Below are 19,995 nucleotides of genomic sequence, written 5' to 3' on the forward strand. Positions count from 1 at the left end.
ATCTTTTTCATGATCATTTTTGTCATATCTTTACAGTAATATGTTCTTGAACTGAATATTGTGATATACTGTTGATACTTTGTTTAAAACCACTTTCAGTCAAACAATTGGGAAAGACAGACATAGTCCTCACTTGATAAAGGTACCCATATCTTCTTTTGGTTCATACTTTTTAGGAGGCAAAACAGTTTGAAATCTTTACAACAGCTGGAAATTACAGGTCAATTACATGTTAATATATATAGGTCAATAGCTCTAATTAGTTTTGAATTTCATTAAGGTGAACAAAACTTCTGAGGGCAAATGTCCATCTTTGTTTGGAGCTCTCATGTTTTCTCGTACTACAGGTAAAATTGTGCAAGCATATTTCCTACTTTTTACAATTTATAAACTAGAATTAAAGAAGAAAATAAATAGACAGCAAGTTAATACTCTTTTCATATATTTTTTTTAGTTTACAGCCTGAAAATATCGGAAGAGTTTTGATAAATGCTTTAGACTGCAGGACAGATAAACAAATGGTGCTATGTGCTCTCCACCTCATCTCTACTTTGGTCCAGTATAACAAAGTTGTATCATCTTTATGTATTTGTACAGGTAAAGAAAATTATGTAACTGTACATTACTTACTGGTAATAGAAAGATTTGGAAATAATAATTAAAAATAGAATAAATAAAGATGTGTGCAATTCCCTGTAAACATAGATTGCAACTATAGATTACATTAGTGGACTACTTACCATTCTGGAGCACCTGATTTGAACTATCTATTGTTAAGAGGGGTTTATTTTGCTCAATAGTTTTCTGAGTAGTGCTTTGTGAACTAATTTTAGTGTATTTGTTTTTTTCTTTTGGCCATAGTATTGTCTGTTTTCATCGACTAATTGAATTTTATTTCCCCCTTGGCATTCTGCTCACTTGGCTGAAAGGACAGAGTGAGCTATCTCATCACATGCTGTCCATCATCTTCATCTGTTAAATTTAACAAAAATCTTCTCCTCTGAAACTAAAGCCAGAATCATCCTTTGGGTATCTTGTTCAAAAATTGTGTCTGACAACCCCGCTCTGCCAACCAACAGTGCTAAAAATAGAGCATAGGGGTAAAATGCCTTTTATATTGAAAACCGTTTACCGTAGATTGAAAAAAAAACTGACAGTGGTCGAAATTGCCAGTCAACTTATTGGAGTCATTGCTTAAATGATGATTTTTAATGTGTTTTGCCTATTATCTTGAAAACTATAATTGATAGTTTGTATCTTTAAAAATAAAAAGATGATCAGCAGGACAAGATCTACAAATATGTCAACATGACTGAAATTGTAAGTTTACTCTTTACAGGGTTATTGCCATTGAATGATATTTTTTTTACCAAAGATTGGCCATTTTTGAAGATAGTGAGCGACACAGGCTGTTTAGTAGTATATCTAGTACTAATTTCAGATATTTTGATAGTATTCATGTAAATATATGTCTTAGTTTTGTTTACATGTAAAAATACATAAGAAATACTAAAATTATTGCTTTCCCTTTCAATATAGAAAAATTCAGTTGGGTCAGAAAACATACTAGTAATCCATTTTTGGCAATAAATCTTGCTGTTTTAGTAAGTTCATTTAAATTTTTAATTGTTAAGATTCTTTAAACATTAAAAAATTGAAGATAGAATATTGAAATAGGTTCTAAGGGAATTCTTCTATACAATTAGTCTGGTTGGGATATGTACATTTGAAATTTGATATTTTTGTATTGAAATTTGGTAGTTTTTGTATTGATATTTGGTAGTTTTTGTATTGATATTTGGTAGTTTTTGTATTGAAATTTTGTAGTTTTTATACGACCGCAAAAAAATTTTGTGGTCGTATATTGGTATGATGTTGGCTTCGTCATCGTCATCGTCGTCGTCGTCGTCTGAAGACACATTGGTTTTCGCACTCTGACTTTAGTCGAAGTGAATGGATCTCTATGAAATTTTTCCTTAAGGTTCAATACCACAAAAGGAAGGTTGGGATTGATTTTGGGGGTTATGGTACCAACAGTTAAGGAATTAAGGGCCAAAAAGGGGCCAAAAATAAGCATTTTTGTAACTTCCAGACATAACTGGTGTGTTAGTGTATGGATCTCTCTGACATTGTACCACAAGGTTCCATATCACAAAGGGAATGCTAGGATTGATTTTGGGGGTAATTGCCTCAAAATTTTAGGAATTAGGGGCCAAAAAAGGGGCAAAAAACAAGCATTTTTCTAGTTTCATGATAATAACTTGTGTGTAAGTGTATGGATCTTTCTGAAATTGTACTACAAGGTTCCATATCACAAAGGGAAAGCTGGAATTGAGTTTGGGGGTAATACCCAAAACATTTAGGAATAAGGGGCCAAAAAGGGGCCAATAAGAAGCATTTTTGTCGAGCCTTCGACTTTTGTCGAAAAAGCGAGACATAGCGATCCTACATTCCGTCGGCGTCGTCGTCGGCGGCGGCGTCCACAAATATTCACTCTGTGGTTAAAGTTTTTGAAATTTTAATAACTTTCTTAAACTATCCTGGATTTCTACCAAACTTGGACAGAAGCTTGTTTATGATCATAAGATTATATTCAAAAGTAAATTTTGTAAAAAAAAAATTCCATTTTTTCCGTATTTTACTTATAAATGGACTTAGTTTTTCTGCCAGGAAACATTACATTCACTCTGTGGTTAAAGTTTTTGAAATTTTAATAACTTTCTTAAACTATCCTGGATTTCTACCAAACTTGGAAAGAAGCTTGTTTATGATCATAAGATAGTATCCAGAAGTAAATTTTGTAAAAAAAAATTCCATTTTTTCCGTATTTTACTTATAAATGGACTTAGTTTTTCTGCCAGTTAACATTACATTCACTCTGTGGTTAAAGTTTTTAAAATTTTAACAACTTTCTTAAACTATCCTGGATTTGTACTACACTTGGACAGAAGCTTATTTATGATCATAAGATAGTATCTAGAAGAAAATTTTGATAAAAATATGTTCCATTTTTTCCGTATTTTACTTATAAATGGACTTAGTTTTTCTTCCAGTTAACTTTACATACAGTCTGCAGTTAAAGTTTTAAAAACATTTATTAGATTCAAAAACCATCCTGGATTTTTACCAAACTTGGACAGAAGCTACTTACAATCAAAAGATAGTATAGAGAGGAATATTTTTATTAATTTTTTTCCTCATTTTTGTTGAGCCTGCAATTAACAGCAAAAGTAGGCGAGACACTGGGTTCCGCGGAACCCTTACGAATTTTTCTAGTTTCCAGACAAAAACTTGTGTTCAAGTGTATGGATCTCTCTGAAATTGTACTGCAAGGTACCATACCACAAAGGGAAGGCTGGGATTGATTTTGGGGGTAATTGCCTCAAAGTTTTAGGAATTAGGGGCCAAAAAGGGGCAAAAACAAGCATTTTTCTAGTTTCAGGACAATAACTTGTGTGTCATTGTATGGATATTTATGAAATTGTACTACAAGGTTCCATATCACAAAGGGAAAGCTGGGTTTTAGTTTGGGGGTAATTGCCCTAAACGTTTTGGAATTTGGGGCCAAAAAAGGGCCTAAAAACAAGCATTTTTCTAGTTTCCAGACAATAACTTGTGTTCAAGTGTATGGATCTCTCTGAAATTGTACTGCAAGGTACCATACCACAAAGGGAAGGCTGGGATTGAGTTTGGGGGTGATGAATCATAAGGGGGTTCAAAAAATTTGGGGGAGGGATTTTTTTTTCTTTAAAATTTTCCTTTTTAAATTGGTTATTTCTGATTTATATATAAAAGCAAATAATAATGATATGGTTTGAATAGGTAAATTAAAATTTTTTAAAGTTCTTAGACCACATTCATTCTGTGTCAGAAACCTATGCTGTGTCAAATATTTAATCACAATCCAAATTCAGTGCTGTATCAAGCTTGAATGTTGTGTCCATACTTGCCCCAACTGTTCAGGGTTCGACCTCTGCGGTCGTATCAAGCAGAGCATTTTATTGTATTTTACAGAAGGTTGTGTATTACTGAACATGTATCAGGCTTGTACAGATTTGATAGAAACAGAAACTGATGAAAGTGTGCTTGTTATAGGTAAACTGGTGAGTATGTAAGTCATAAAAGGAAACTTTATATGGAAACAAACTGATTTAATTTTATCAACAGACTGAAATGTTCACAGCAACAAAGGGTAGAAAATTGACTCATAATTAAATACAATTATTTCTAGGTGCAAAGCATGAGACATAAAAGATTAGAACAGAATCAAATAAACATAGTTATAAAAATAATAGTGGTATGATTGCCAATGAGACAACTCTCCACCAGAGACCAAATGACACATAAGATAACTAATAAATATTTTTTTTTTCTGTTCCATTTTTTGAGAATATTTGAAGCAGCAAGATTTTTACAAAGATAATGCCTGATATCATATTTGCTTGTTTACCTGCTACGTTAAAATGCATCTGTCTCATATAGTATTTTAGATTTCTGATTTCTTTAGAATTATCCCTTTGTTCAACAGAATTTTGAAAGGGGATATATTGCTTTATCTGGCTGTTAGCTAGTAAATACATTCATTGGTTCGTTCATTAATTCTGATTAAGATTTCAATTAGGTCCAGATTTTACCAAACACAAGTCAATGACAGTGATATTTAAAAATAACAACTAGTAGACTACAAAAGAAAGAATATTTTGTATTTGAAATTGTCAAGAAAGTTAGTGTAATTCTCTTTTAGAATTATTTCAGACTTTTCCTTTTGAAATGATAAATATAGTTTGAAAAATTGTGGTCACTTCAATCAATGCTTGAAATATCTATATTAAAGCAGTGTATCTATATGATTTTGTGTTTTTATTTCAGGTTTTAGAAATATTACTTTCAATTCAGAATGTACACAAAGGAGGTATTGTATTGCTGTGTGAAGCTGGGTGTACCTGTAGCGTAAAGGTAAACAAAAACTCAAATAATTGGCACCAGATAGATAAATGGTAATGGTAAACAACAAAAACTCAAATAATTGGCATCAGATAGTCAGATAAATGTTAACATTTAACAACAAAAATGCAAACAATTGGCATCAGATAGTCAGATAAATGTTAACAGTGAACAACAAAAACTCCAATAATTGGCATCAGATAGTCGGATAAATGTTAACAGTAAACAACAAAAACTCAAATAATTGGCATCAGATAGTCAGATAAATGTTAACAATAAACAACAAAAACTCAAATAATTGGAATCAGATAGTTGGATAAATGTTAACAGTAAACAACAAAAACTCCAATAATTGGCATCAGATAGTCAGATAAATGTTAACGGTAAACAACAAAAACTCCAATAATTGGCATCAGATAGTCGGATAAATGTTAACAGTAAACAACAAAAACTCAAATAATTGGCATCAGATAGTCAGATAAATGTTAACAGTAAACAACAAAAACTCAAATAATTGGCATCAGATAGTCAGATAAATGTTAACAGTAAACAACAAAAACTCCAATAATTGGCATCAGATAGTCGGATAAATGTTAACAGTAAACAACAAAAACTCCAATAATTGGCATCAGATAGTCGGATAAATGTTAACAGTAAACAACAAAAACTCCAATAATTGGCATCAGATAGTCAGATAAATGTTAACAGTAAACAACAAAAACTCAAATAATTGGCATCAGATAGTCAGATAAATGTTAACAGTAAACAACAAAAACTCAAATAATTGGCATCAGATAGTCAGATAAATGTTAACAACAAAAAATTATTTTAGTCTTGCCTGCAACAAATGTTGCAATATGAGGCTTAGGCATAATCCTTTTGGTAGTGTTTGTGGCTTAGGCATACTCCTTTTGGTAGTGTTTGTGGCTTAGGCATACTCCTTTTGGTAGTGTTTGTGGCTTAGGCATACTCCTTTTGGTAGTGTTTGTGGCTTCAGCATATAATTATAATTAGTTTGTGATTCAATTATACATGTGTAATATATCTCTGTGTTAACAGTTTATTATATCCCTCGCTACTCAGACTCACTCACTCACTTTATATCAGATTACAACCTTAGATGTTTTGTCACATATAATGAGAGGAAAAAATTGCCTTTAAGTATTAACTTTTAATTCAAATAGATGCTTTATTAATCATATCAAATATCAAGTGTAACCATTTATATTGGTTTTGATATTATAAACCATTAGTAATGCAAACCAGCTATAATGTCTTGGAACCATTTTTATACTAGAAAATGGACAAATTGAATTCCATAAAGACATAGAAAATAATATAAGAAAATTATACATTGTAGGTGGTACAGACAGTTGTATTACTGGTACACAAATTGCTAAAGATTTATGAGAACTGTTTGAACCAGTTTATCTTAGATGATATCATTAAAGGTTTACAGTTGTTACATATGATGTCACAAAAACAAGACACTTTTGCTGATAATCATTTTCATGTGGAACATCAGTATGTTCAATTTGTGTGTGGTCTGATTAAAGTCCTAAAAGATCTACCTGGCAATTATGAACCTGAAAGTAAGTGTGATCATATCTGGTATTTCAGTTACAACTATTAGTCTAATTAAACAACTGTCACAACTATCGGTCAAATTATAGAATTGTCACAACTATCTGTCAAGTTTAACAATTGTCACAACTATCGCTCAAATTAAACAGTTGTCACAACTATTGGTCAAACTAAACACTTGTCAAAACTATCAGTCAAAGAGAGGCAGAAGATACCAATGGAATATTCAAACTGAAAACGCAACGGCAAAGACAACATAAATAACCAAAAACCAACAACAGGAACCCAACAAAAAACCAGCTGTGATCTCAGGTGCTCTGATTTGGTAAGCAGATCCTGCTCCACATGTGGCACCCATCAAAGTAAACAATTGTCACAACTATCAGTCAGTGTAAGCAAAAGCAACTGTCACAAATATCAGTCAAATAGGACAATTGTCAAATCTAAAATGCTTATATATAGGTAAAAAAAGATTTCTAAGCATTTCTTACCTATTTCATGCTGAATACAAATAGAAATTATACCTGTAACATTATACATTTATTTGTATAGTTTTAGGGCTTTTGTTAAGAATATAAGCAGTAAACTTTACAGAAATAGAAACTCTAAAGAATTTCATTTAAAAGTAAGAGAAAATGCTTGCTCATGCCATAAGAGTTGTGTTATGTCTGGGATATAACAAGAAAACATTGTGAAAAGCTTTACTTATGATGTTTTTTTGTAATTTGGAGTTTACCAGTTTATAACGGTATTTATTTTAGCTCATAAAAAAATAGGGACAATAATTTTCCTATGATTAAGTCTTTTTTATCTAAATTTAGTTCTTGGTTAATAAAAGACTTCTTCTTCTCCTAATTATTTGATTGTATTTATTTTTTAGTAATGGCACTTGGTGATTTATGGGATTTTAATCAAGATGATTCAGAGTTAATTCAAGAGAGTGATGAGGAACCAGGCTAAAACTATTTTATATTTTCATCAATGTACTAATAAATTTAACCTGATTCTTAGCTGTCATACTTCAAAATACATTTTACAAACATGTTTTCAAAATATATATAGACCTATTGATAATACTCTCAGTAGCCAAATATCTTATCTTCTAAAAATATGTTTTGTGTGTTATGATTTAAATTTGCACGCAATGAAACTATGTTAACATGATTTTAACTTCTAAAGTTTTCTTGCAAATAATTCTACTGCTCTTTTCATGTATTTATAACAAGAATATAATGTTAAGAAAATTATAATACAAAACCTTCAGTGAAATTTGGTTACAGTAAATTCAATAATTTTGTGCATTTCATTATTTTGATTTTGTTGATCAACAGACAATAATACAAGATTGATTAATCAGGAAATGATGCATAAAAATGATAAGGTGATGAGAGTTAGAATATAAGGTCTTAATAAAACATAAAAATAATAAAGTGATGAGAGTTAGAATATAAGGTCTTAATAAAACAATGAAATAATAAAATGATGAGAGTTAGAATATAAGGTCTTAATAAAACATAAAAATAATAAAGTGATGAGAGTTAGAATATAAGGTTTAATAAAACATAAAAATAATAAAGTGATGAGAGTTAGAATATAAGGTCTTAATAAAACATAAAAATAATAAAATGATGAGAGTTAGAATATAAGGTCTTAATAAAACATAAAAATAATAAAGTGATGAGAGTTAGAATAAAAGGTCTTAATAAAACATAAAAATAATAAAGTGATGAGAGTTAGAATATAAGGTCTTAATAAAACATAAAAATAATAAAGTGATGAGAGTTAGAATATAAGGTCTTAATAAAACATAAAAATAAGTCTTAATAAAACATAAAAATAATAAGGTGCACACAATAATTTCTGAATTTACAGTATAATAACATGGAAATATTTCTGAATTTACAGTAATTTGTGGATATGTAATACATGTACCATAGTTATAGTACTTTCATATTATTTATAGATAAGTATAATTAACATTTTTGGTTTCACATTTTACAGTTGTTAATTGTTGCTATTTAAATTGTTTTCTTGTTTGTTATAAGTTGTTGATAAATTCTGTAATGTGTAAATAATATGTGTATATATAATTATAAATTTACAGATTTTAGAAATTATGACACTTTATATTCATCAAATAAATAAATTAAAAAATTAAAAAGGGTTGTTCTGTATCGAAATATACAAGCCCAATCAAAATTTCTATTAATGCAACTCCTGAACATGCATGAAATATTTGCCACTGGATAGTTGTCTCATTGGCAATCCTACCACATCTCCTTATTTTTATATTACTCAAACAACAATTAATCAATCTATCCATGCAAGTCTTGCAAATTTATATTTCATGCATATTAAGGACAATTTTTGTTGAGTCTGCAAAATTTTGTTGTGATAGCAAGACATAGTGATCCTACATTCGGTTGTTGATGTGAACATTTTGGTTTAGTTTGTGGTTAAATTTTTTTTAAACATCAATTACTTTGTCAAACCTTCTTGGAATTTTAGAATATTGGACAGAAGCTTTTTATGATCAAAAGAAAGTATCAAGAGTTAATTTTTGAAAATATTTTACTCTTGATACTTTCTTTTGATCATAAAAGCTTCTGTCCAATATTCTAAAATTTCATGTTTCTGTATTTTACTGATTAAAGAACTTATTTTGTTTTTTTTGTCAATCTTTATAGGAGTGATTGCCCTTAAATGAGATTTTTTTTTACCCCCTTTTTTGTTTTGAGAAAAAACTTAAGAAGATAGAGAGAAACTAAACAGACAAAATGATCAGCAATACAAGAGCAACAAAAAAGAGATTTTTGTCATGAATTCTATTCTCGTCTACAATGTTGGAGAGTGTTCTTTGTTGAATATGCACATAGACCTAGGTGAGTGACACAGGCTCTTTAGAGCCTCTATTTTTATCTTTTTTGTGACAAAAGTTGCAGATGGTGAGACATAGAGATTACAATCTGGTGGCAGCAATGGTGTAAACTATTTGTATAAAGCTTTATATTTTGTGTACAGATGTTAGGAAGTTTTCCTGTCATAAAATATCCATTGTCCTTGACCTCATTTTCATGGTTTAAAGACTGCCTTAAAAAAAACTATGTTTTTTTGTCATTCTGAGAAATAGGATAACTAAATTAATATATGGGATCCTTGCAAGGAGTACATGTCTGTCAGACAGTGTTGAGACATCTGACCTCATTGGATGAGTGATCAAGGTTAAGTTTTCTTTGTGAGGTCATTTTCTCAGATACAATAAGCATTTGGTCAACTGTATTTGGTGTATGAAATGATTGTACATGTCTCGAAAGTTTCATCTGACCATGACTTCATTTTCGTGGTTCATCAGGCAATGTTAAGTTTTCATGGTAAAGCAAAAGGTTATGTATATTTGATGTATGGAATAATTTTAGAAGCTGATCTTCAATATAAAAAAAACCTGAAAAAAATTTCCATATTTTATTGATAAATGGACATACTTTTTACAGTCAACATTACACTTTTACACTGACAGTATCAATTGCAGGGGAGACAAGGGGTTCCATGGAACCTTTTACAAATTTTTATGCAGGAAACCATGAAAAGAAAAAAGAAAAATGTTTTGACTTCCTTTATTTTAAAGGGGCACTAGCTACGAGATATATAAAAAATCTAATATATGATTTTTTTTTTGTTCAATCATTAATGAAAGTGAAATAGTGAAATAATTATTTGCTTTTAGCTGCCAGTATGGTTCAATTTTGTCAAAATAAGCTAAGAAACATTGATGATGAATTATTCACTTGCAAGTGAATAATTCGTCCTCATTGAATCCAAATTCATGTGAACTTAAATTTAACCCCTTAGCTAGAGATGGATAACACGTGAATTGTATGTGTAAAGTTATTTAAAGGAAAAGAATGTCAATATTGAAAGTGAAACAAAGGTAAATCATTTGATTGACTGATCCGATCCACAAAAAATCATTCTTATACAGGTAAAAACGATTATAAACATATATTCTTTATCTATAATATGAAATTAAAGACCTAGAAAAATCCAATAGCACAAGATCGCTTAATCTATTTATATCTTTATTTATGTTTACATCGCTTATATGGTAATCGGATGACTTTGGAGGTCAACTTGATAGTTAATTAGATGGTGTCTAGACTAAAATACACACGAAACGAAGCTACGTGTTATCATGCCCATGTCCTGTTAACTGTTTATTTTAGATTTTTAATAGTTTGGATAAATGTTTTACATTGTTATAAATCAAATATGAGAATTTGAGTCAAATCGGTGAACATGAATTTGACAGCTAGTGCCCCTTTAAGCTCACATGGACTTTGAAGCTAAGGTTTCATGTCTCCATTGTCTGTTATCATTGTAAAAAAACATCAAAAAAAGCAAATTACAACTAAATGTTGAAAAAAAATCATCCTTTGACTTATTTTGCTTTGCTATTAAATTGACAATCCCACCAACTGTCCAACATGGCAGTTGTTACTTAAAGTAGAACAAGAGGAGAGATTCTACATAAACATTTTAGTAAAAATCCAGAATTCATTTCAGCTGCCATTGACTTTTAAATCTTTTTCTATCAGTTGTCTTTGAAATGTACCAATTAATACCATAATTGTGACAATCATTCTTTGTCTAAAAGTTATATTAGCAGTCACTGCAGGGTTAGATTAAATGGGGACCTTTGAACTGTATAATGTAATGTTATCATTGCATTCACCATTAATTGTGACCACTTCTTTAATATAAGAGAAAGAAAATACAATTTACACAGAAATTATATTTGTCTCACCTCAATGAAGTCAAGATGTTGTGCTGTTTCAGACGGCATGAGTGGCAACAATTTGTTAAAGTTTGTGATTGGGTCAGTTTAAGGGAAACAATTAATGGTAAGTCAATATTTAAGTATGCAGTTGTATTAGCAATGGCACATTATCCCCCCCCCCCTTTTTTCCAAGTCATGGTCTATTGACTGAAACTTTTGCAGTCAGGCTTATCTCTTTATTATTTTGGCACTGCACCTTTTGGATGGTTCATAGACTTTGAATAAATGTTTTTCAAAGTTTACATGTTAAAGTATTGCCATTTTGTTTTCAACGTTTGCATTTAGTGAAGATTTTACTATCAAAATTAAATACAGAAAAGACATATATCTGTGTGAACAGTTCAATAAAAAAAAAAACTTACTCTAACCAAACTGAGAAGAATTGATACCTTAATGATGCCTATAAGCACTATGGTTGAAGTCCCTTACCATAATGGCAGCCTACATGCATGGTTATCAACATTGCTATAACAAAAGAAAAGAAGGTTTCTGTCAGTCACAGTATTTGTTTCACTCACAAGATCTGAAAATGTCCATTAGAAAGCAACCAATGACACCAAAAAAATTAAAATCCAGAAGTCAACAAACAGTTTTAAACAGTATCCAATACAATTTGACCAGCTCTTATACAATTGTCTATTTCAGTATCCAGTACAATTTGACCAGCTCTTATACAATTGTCCATTTCAGTATCCAATACAATTTGACCAGCTCTTATACAATTGTCCATTTCAGTATCCAATACAATTTGACCAGCTCTTATACAATTGTCTATTTCAGTATCCAATACAATTTGACCAGCTTTTATACAGTTGTCTATTTCAGTATCCAATACAGTTTGACCAGCTCTTATACAATTGTCTATTTCAGTATCTAAAGGATTGTGGGTAATTTCATTGTTCGTACCCCAAAATGAAAATTATGTCACCTCATTGGTTTAATTCCCATTGTTTAGGACATTGTTAGCCAATGTCAATGTTTTTGGTGTACGCTTGTGAAAATATTACCCAGAATTCATTTAATAGATTCTAAAAAGGTGAATTGCAGTTAGTTTTTTATTGCAATTTTGACAGGTCAATACCAAATATTTTTATCTAGGGTAAAATCCATTTTTTACAGTTATTCTTTAAATGTCCTTGGTTTGAAAAATAGTGAAGGAATTTAACAGAGCTACTGAAAATCTGCCATCAACACAAAATTTCTAAAATGACAAAATATATTGAGAGTTATAAAAGATAACCACAGATGATATTACTGACAAGAACAGGCACAAAAATTCTGGGGTTTGTTTTGTGATGTCAATCCTCTCCTTTTTTAATCTTTCACAGTGGAATGACAAAAGGTACGAATAAAAGAACTTCCAATAAAAGTAAGTGATATCTGACAAAAAAACTCTATATAATATAATGGTAAAAAAAAACAAGTATAGGCAAAACAAAAATGATTAAACAATATTGGGTAAAGGAATGCTCTTAGTCACTGAAAGTGAATTTAAAATACATTTTTATGCCCCCCGCCCTTGCGGAGGGGGCATTAAGTTTTACCCTTGTCTGTCCCAAAGTTGGTTTCCGTTCTCTAACTTAAGTTTGCCTCAACCAAATTTTATGTAACTTATACACAATGCTAATTACCACAAAACACAGATCAAGTTTGAATTTTGGTGGCATTACTTTAACCATTCTAGAGTTATGCCCTTTTACAAATTGAAAAAATGCTGAATTTTTCCTTTCCGTTCTCTAACTTTGCCTTAACCAATTCTTATGACACTTATAAACAATGCTTACTACCACAAAATACAGATCAAGTTTGAATTTTGGTTGTGTCAGTTTCACCGTTCTAGAGTTATGCCCGTTTACAAATGGAAAAATCGCTGAATTTTTCGTTTCCATTCTGTAACTTAAGTTAACCTCAACCAAATGTTATGAAACTTATACACAATGCTTATTACCACAAAATACAGATCAAGTTTGAATTTTGGTGGTGTCACTTTTACTGTTCTAGAGTTATGCCTATTACAAATGGAAAAATCCCTGAATTTTTCGTTTCCGTTCTCTAACTACAGTTTGCCTCAACCAAATGTTATGAAACTTTTACACAATACTTATTACCACAAAACTCAGATCAAGTACAAATTTCGGTAGCGTCACTTTTACCTTTCTTCAGTTATGTCCCTTTATAACTTTATATGATATGCAAAGGGGGGGGGGCTTCATCTGTGTCCCATGGACACATTCCCCGTTTATTTTGTACCTAACTTGCACTCTGATATGCCATCTTAATCTCTAATATAGTTTGCTGTACATCATAATAGCTTTAATACAACAATGTAATAAACAGCACAGGATTCTAGTAGTGCAGTACACCTGGGACTATTATACTGTTAGTATAATAGTCCCAGAGTACATAGAGTAGAGAGGTATAGAAGTATAGAAGTATATATTCAGATAAAGACTATATATATATTTGCAATTCAGGGGCCAGATAATAGCTCTTATCATACTATTACCTGTTTACATTTTGTAGCAACAACAAAATACCCTTAAGATTGAGCGCCATCTATTTGAGCCATTGAGATGTCATCAGATGAAGTTTTCCCATAAGGCTTATAATAATAATAATATAATAAGTTCTTTATTTAAGGAGGGTAACTCAATTAGAACTAGTCTAATTTTCATTGAGGTCCTCAAACAAAATACATGTATACAGTTAACACTCATACATCAAAATACAATATATATATACAAATCAATCATTCAAACATTTAAATGGTAACAATTAATAAAGTTTTCATATTCTAACCATATATGTGACCAATCCTTTAAAGCAAAGTTTTGAAAGAATAAGAGGAGGGGAAACATGACAATCATCATGGAAGTGATTTTTATATATATTAAATCAAACTTTTATTGCTATATAAACCAACTTATACGATTTGTGACAAAAACAACATTAACTTAATGACAAGAAAAAAGCATGTATAATCATATTAAACAAACTAATGAAAATAGTTCAAAATTCAATTATGAGTCCCCTATCCTTAGTGCCAATGACTTTTTAATAAAGGAACCTATGCTTTACCTGTTTTTGTGTTGATGGGCAAAGAATATTTATCATTTTTTCATTTTCATTGAGGCTATCAAAATTTTCTCTACTTTTAGCCTTTGTTAATTTTTCAATAAAAACTGGTCTAATGGAAGCGTTTTTCCTGCAATACAAAAGAAAATGTTTTTCATCCTCAATTGTATTGCAGGACTGACACAAACTGTTTTCCCTAGGGATTTTTAGGTGTCTCCCTTTTTCTATTAATAAATTATGATCACTTAATCTAAATTTAGTGATATTACGTCTATTTTCAAATATATTATAGAGTTCAGATATGTTTCTATTTTATTACTTTGTTTTAATGTTTTATATAATAGAAGTGCTATTATCTATTTTCTCAAATTTATGTTTATATAATTTTTCATAATTACAAACGAAAGTGAACCAACGCCTGGTGAGTCTGTAGTGAGTTAGAGTCCCTGAAGTGGATACCTCGGGTATGCAGGGTCGTTATGATGAAACACAATAATGTAGAAAGTCTTATAACAACAACACTGGAGGGACTGCTGCAGAAAATTTATTGATCGACATGTTTCGGTGCCTAGGGCACCGTCATCAGGATCTGATCCTGATGACGGTGCCCTAGGCACCGAAACATGTCGATCAATAAATTTTCTGCAGCAGTCCCTCCAGTGTTGTTGTTATAAGACTTTCTAAATTTTTCATAATGATTAAGGAGTTTAACTTTTAATTCAGTTTTAAGTGTTTTTATTTGGTTTAGATTCTTACACTCCTCAATATGTTTAAAATCTGCATTTGCTTCCTTTGCAATGTTTTTTATATACGTAAACCATGTGTAACATCCTGCTGAGTCTAGATTCTTTGATAGAGTGAAAGCCTCATATAATACCCTAGGGATTTATACAATTATTTAGAAGTCTTGTTAAATATAGTAAACTTTGGACCTTTATTTTTAATTCTAATGGATAGCGACTTAATTCTTTTCTAACTGCTAAATTTGATGCATTTTTTCGTGTTCCCAAAATATATTTACAAAATGATAAATGAAGTTTTTCAAAACAAGTTTTATCAATAAAATCAAGAAAGGCGATTTCTTTATGGGATACATTTGCCCTCTGGACAGCTCTATATAATGTTATATATGTATCCATAAAAGTAACCTCTGAGTTATATGTAGCAATTGGTTCCACCATAGTATTGAACAAACTACATGCTACTTTAATAGGGATATTATTTAAAGAACCAGTATAGGATTTAATAGCAAACATTACCTTTTTCGCCTTTTTTACTAGTTCTTCAGAGCTATGATTAAAATTGCCATTACTTTTAATAAGAATACCTAAAAATTTATATTCTGAAACATTTATCAAATTTATATCTTTATATTTAACAAAAGATTGTTCTAATTTAATGTTTTTGTTTTGCACAATCATAGTTTTAGTTTTGTTAACATTTAGTGTAAGTTGCCAGGTGTCACAATATTCTTCTAAATTATTTAAGCTATTTTGCAAACCTTGTTTATTTTCTGAAAGTATAAGTAGATCATCTGCAAACATAAGACAATTTACCTCAGAAGAAACTAATTTTAAAGGATAATTATCATTTTTTGAGAGTTCACTTTCAATATCATTTATAAAAAGATTAAACAAAGTGGGGCTTAAAGAATCTCCTTGTTTCACCCCTCTTGATATTTCAAAAAAGTCTGAGTGCTGATTCTGCACTTTGGTAGCCGATTTAGTGTTAATATATTGTTGTTTAATAATATTATAAAAATTTTTACCAACTCCTAGGTTATAAAGTTTATAAAGGAGGGCTTTTCTCCATACGGAGTCAAAGGCCTTCCTTAGATCTACAAAGCATGCATATATTTTCTTTTTATTTTTATGTAAATATTTATTTATTAATGATTTTAATACAAAGACACTGTCAGAAGTCCTATGATTTTTACAAAAACTAAATTGACTTTTACTGACAGCAGCTTCCATTTTTTTTTATAAGTCTTTCATTTAAGATAGCATTAAATAATTTTGGTAGACAATCTATTAAGGAGACACCTCTATAATTACTAGGATCGCTTTTATCTCCTGCTTTGTGATTAAAGAACATCCAAGAACACATGTGTTATAGACCCATTGGTGGACTTCAGCTGTTGTCTGCTTTATGGTCGGGTTGTTGTCTCTTTGACACATTCCCCATTTCCATTCTCAATTTCACATTCCCCATTTCCATTCTCAATTTTAAGTTAAAATAAAAATTTACCGAATAGGCCTGATTACCACCAGTTATCATGAATGAGCTATTCAATGAGTTAACAAAACTTGATATAAACAAATCATCTGGTATGGATAATATTGGACCAAAAATCCTAAGATTACGTAAGTGCCCCTTTTATTGCATCACCTCTCACATATATATTTAACAGAATGATAGATACTGGTATATATTCTTCTTTACTGAAGAATGCTAAGGTAACACCAGTTTTCAAGGATGGTGACAAGCTTTTAGCAACAAATTACAGACCTATATCTGTTCTTCCATCTTTATCAAAATTAATAGAAAGACATGTTTCTAATAAAATGTACAAATACTTATCTAAACTTAAACTTTACCATCCTACACAATCTGGTTTCAGGCCGCAGCATTCTTGTCAAACTGCACTTATTAATATCATTGACAAATGGTTGCAAGAAATGAATGATGGTAATTTAAACCTAGCAATTTTATTAGATTTTAAAAAAGCTTTTGATTTGGTAGATCATGACATTCTTTGTTTAAAGCTTGAAATTTATGGATTTAGTGAGGCTACTGTTAGTTTTTTCAAGTCATACCTGAATAACAGAAAACAGCAGGTAAACATTTGTAATGTTTATTCTGAACAACAACATGTAAAATTTGGTGTCCCCCAAGGTTCTATACTTGGTCCTCTTTTGTTTGTGTTATTTATAAACGACCTTCCCTTATGCATTGAAAATTGTGAAGAGGATTTGTTTTGGATCGGTTATTTATTTTCTGCACTGTTGAAGCAAGATTTTTCATTTTCATTAAAACAAGGGACTGATTATTTATTTTCACAACTATATTAATAATATTTGAAAACATACAATTTTTAAATTCATTTTTTATTATAATACATGTATAGTCAAGTCATTAATGTACCATTTAATCAGAATTAATCAGCATCCTCTGCGGAAATGAATCTTCTGAATTCCAAACTGCATATACATGGATTGCATACATACACGGTATTAGAGTTGGGCTGTGACTAGCCTCTTTTAAAAGTATTGCCAAATATATTTACGCCGAGCGGAGCGAGGCAAAAAAATTTTAAAGCCGCTGAAGGCCCCAAGAAACTATAAAACAAATGATGTTTTTTTTGTTTTTTGTTGTTGTTTCGGCATGCAGAATTTAAATCTTTTATACCTGTAAATTATATGGGGTTTTATTCAAATTAAGTTAAGAGGGGGCTGATTATCAGTGATATAACTATGTCAAGTAATTTTTAATAACACATTTCAATTACAACTTGATCATCATCATCATCATAGCTCTTAACTGGGATACAATTTAAAGTAGTTAAGTTGTAAAATTAGCTAAAAAGTCTTAAATAGAATAAAACTCATGATCAATGTTGAAAACAAAATTACTAAATCACAAAAGGAATGCAACACTAAGAGAATACAGAAGGGCAATCAATGAACAAAAGACAAATTTAAAGAAACATTGATCCCGAAAAAAACAGGTGCTACGTCCAAGGGAGAACAGACCTTGCTTCTTGCAAACACTCGCTGTGAAAACAATTTGATATGAAGACAAGCTTTTGGTTTTGAAATTTCCTACATAAAGGAATTTGCCTCAATGTAGTTACAGCCCTGTAATAAAAGCGAGGTAAGTGTTCCTGAGCCAATATACCTCAAGTTAAATGAAACCCATTTTCAGACATTTCAAGTATATTTAAATAATATTTATACCTTTATTACTAAAAGATTTGGGAAGTGTTTCCTGCATTTTTTTTTGAAAAAAGATGAATTTTATGAAGAATCTGGTGCCAACTGATACCTTCGAATAGCATTTATAAAATGGCTTAAAGACCTGCCGAGTTATTCATTTTCAATACATTGTAAGTCAGGTTATTTATTTTCAAACTACCACAGAACAAACCATTTATTTTTGTGATTATCAAGGCTGAGTTATTTATTTTCAAAATCCTCCTGCTCCTCCTCAGCCCCTTATTTAAAGAATTTGGGTGGATGACAGTTGACAATAGAATCAAATACCACAAATATTTACTTCTATATAAATGTATGCTATGGAAGCACCAAATTGTACCTAGTTCAAAAGTTTAAACTGAAATCAGATAATAATCCTTACTCCTTGAGAGGTGTCACTCGAGGTAATCTGATAGTTCCTAAGCCAAAAGCTGAGTTATTTAAGAAATCTTTTGCTTTTCTGGATCAGTGTTATGGAATGGACTACCACACAAAATACGTAAAGCTCAAAACACTTTTACTTTTAAACAAAGTATCAAGAAGTACTTAAAACAGTCCTGATAAGATTCGGTTTTTTCGACAATGTATTTGTATATTTTTTATTTTTATTTGATTTTTTTTGATTTTTTACTACATGTCTTGAACAGCTTTATATCTTATGTTAAAAATAATACATTGAACAACTTGACTGTAAATTAATTATGTGTAAATATCTGTTTTTTTATTGTATTGTAATTTGTATGTGAGGGCCTCAGGGAAGATTACTTTATTGTAACTAACTGTGTTTACCCTCTTTAAATAAAGAATTTATTATTATTTTTTTATTATTATTACTACAGTTACAGTTTCTTGTATATTCCTCCATTAATTGTGGAGCACTACCCATAGGGTATAATTGTAGCAACTATATACACCTTAGAACATAAGGAAACATTTAATTATGTACAGATGACTGAATTTAGGCAATAATAATTACTAAATAATTAATATTATAACTAATTCATAAGGACTGTCATCATAAAATTTTAAAAATAATATTCATAATGTGCTGAGGTGTAAGAATAAGTTAAGTAAGAACTGGATATATTTACAAATAAGAATTTAGAATTTAAGTGGTCTTAAATTAAACTTTCTTATAATTGTTAGTTAAAGGTGCTATACGTACATCAGAATTAAATATAATGAGAAGGTTATTTTATAAGACTTATGTAAAAGGGTTGGGGTTTAGAACAATTCATCATATATACATAAGTTTTCCTTCAGTTTAAAGTTACCTTATTTCGGATCTTATCATTATTCTTTAAAGGTAACTGGATATCTTAAAACTTTGCAAAATTTTTTTTATTTAATTTAGGTCCTTAGTCTGAATAAGTCATAAAATAGTAAGATGGTAAAGTAGGGAACTATTTTATTTTAAAAAAGTTTACTTATACTGTAATTGTGTTCAAGTTTTTTATCCTTTTTGTGCGCAGCATGTGCATCTCGTAGCACATATTTCTAGCCAGAGTTTCAATGTTTTCATACACAGTTGAGTAACAGTTTATGTCCTTGCTAGTACAGTCCATTATGACGATCTTCTTGTAT

General features: G+C 30.3%; 1 protein-coding gene across 1 annotated transcript in view; it reads left to right on the forward strand.

The window, feature by feature from the left end:
- The window catches only part of LOC127719591 (ATR-interacting protein-like), a 34,226-nt gene extending 25,561 nt beyond the window's left edge, over positions 1 to 8,665 (forward strand). Inside the window, exons 10-16 of the mRNA XM_052226179.1 lie at positions 455 to 597; positions 4,015 to 4,103; positions 4,870 to 4,956; positions 6,305 to 6,536; positions 7,409 to 7,980; positions 8,030 to 8,078; positions 8,127 to 8,665. Of these exons, the coding sequence (XP_052082139.1) occupies positions 455 to 597; positions 4,015 to 4,103; positions 4,870 to 4,956; positions 6,305 to 6,536; positions 7,409 to 7,488 (631 nt within the window). The 3' untranslated portion in view covers positions 7,489 to 7,980; positions 8,030 to 8,078; positions 8,127 to 8,665. The remainder of the gene's footprint in view (positions 1 to 454; positions 598 to 4,014; positions 4,104 to 4,869; positions 4,957 to 6,304; positions 6,537 to 7,408; positions 7,981 to 8,029; positions 8,079 to 8,126) is intronic.
- Positions 8,666 to 19,995: the final 11,330 nt, after the last annotated feature.

The sequence above is a fragment of the Mytilus californianus genome, unplaced genomic scaffold (genome assembly GCF_021869535.1).
Source record: "Mytilus californianus isolate M0D057914Y unplaced genomic scaffold, xbMytCali1.0.p SCAF_1, whole genome shotgun sequence".
Classification (NCBI taxonomy): Eukaryota; Metazoa; Mollusca; class Bivalvia; order Mytilida; family Mytilidae; genus Mytilus; species Mytilus californianus.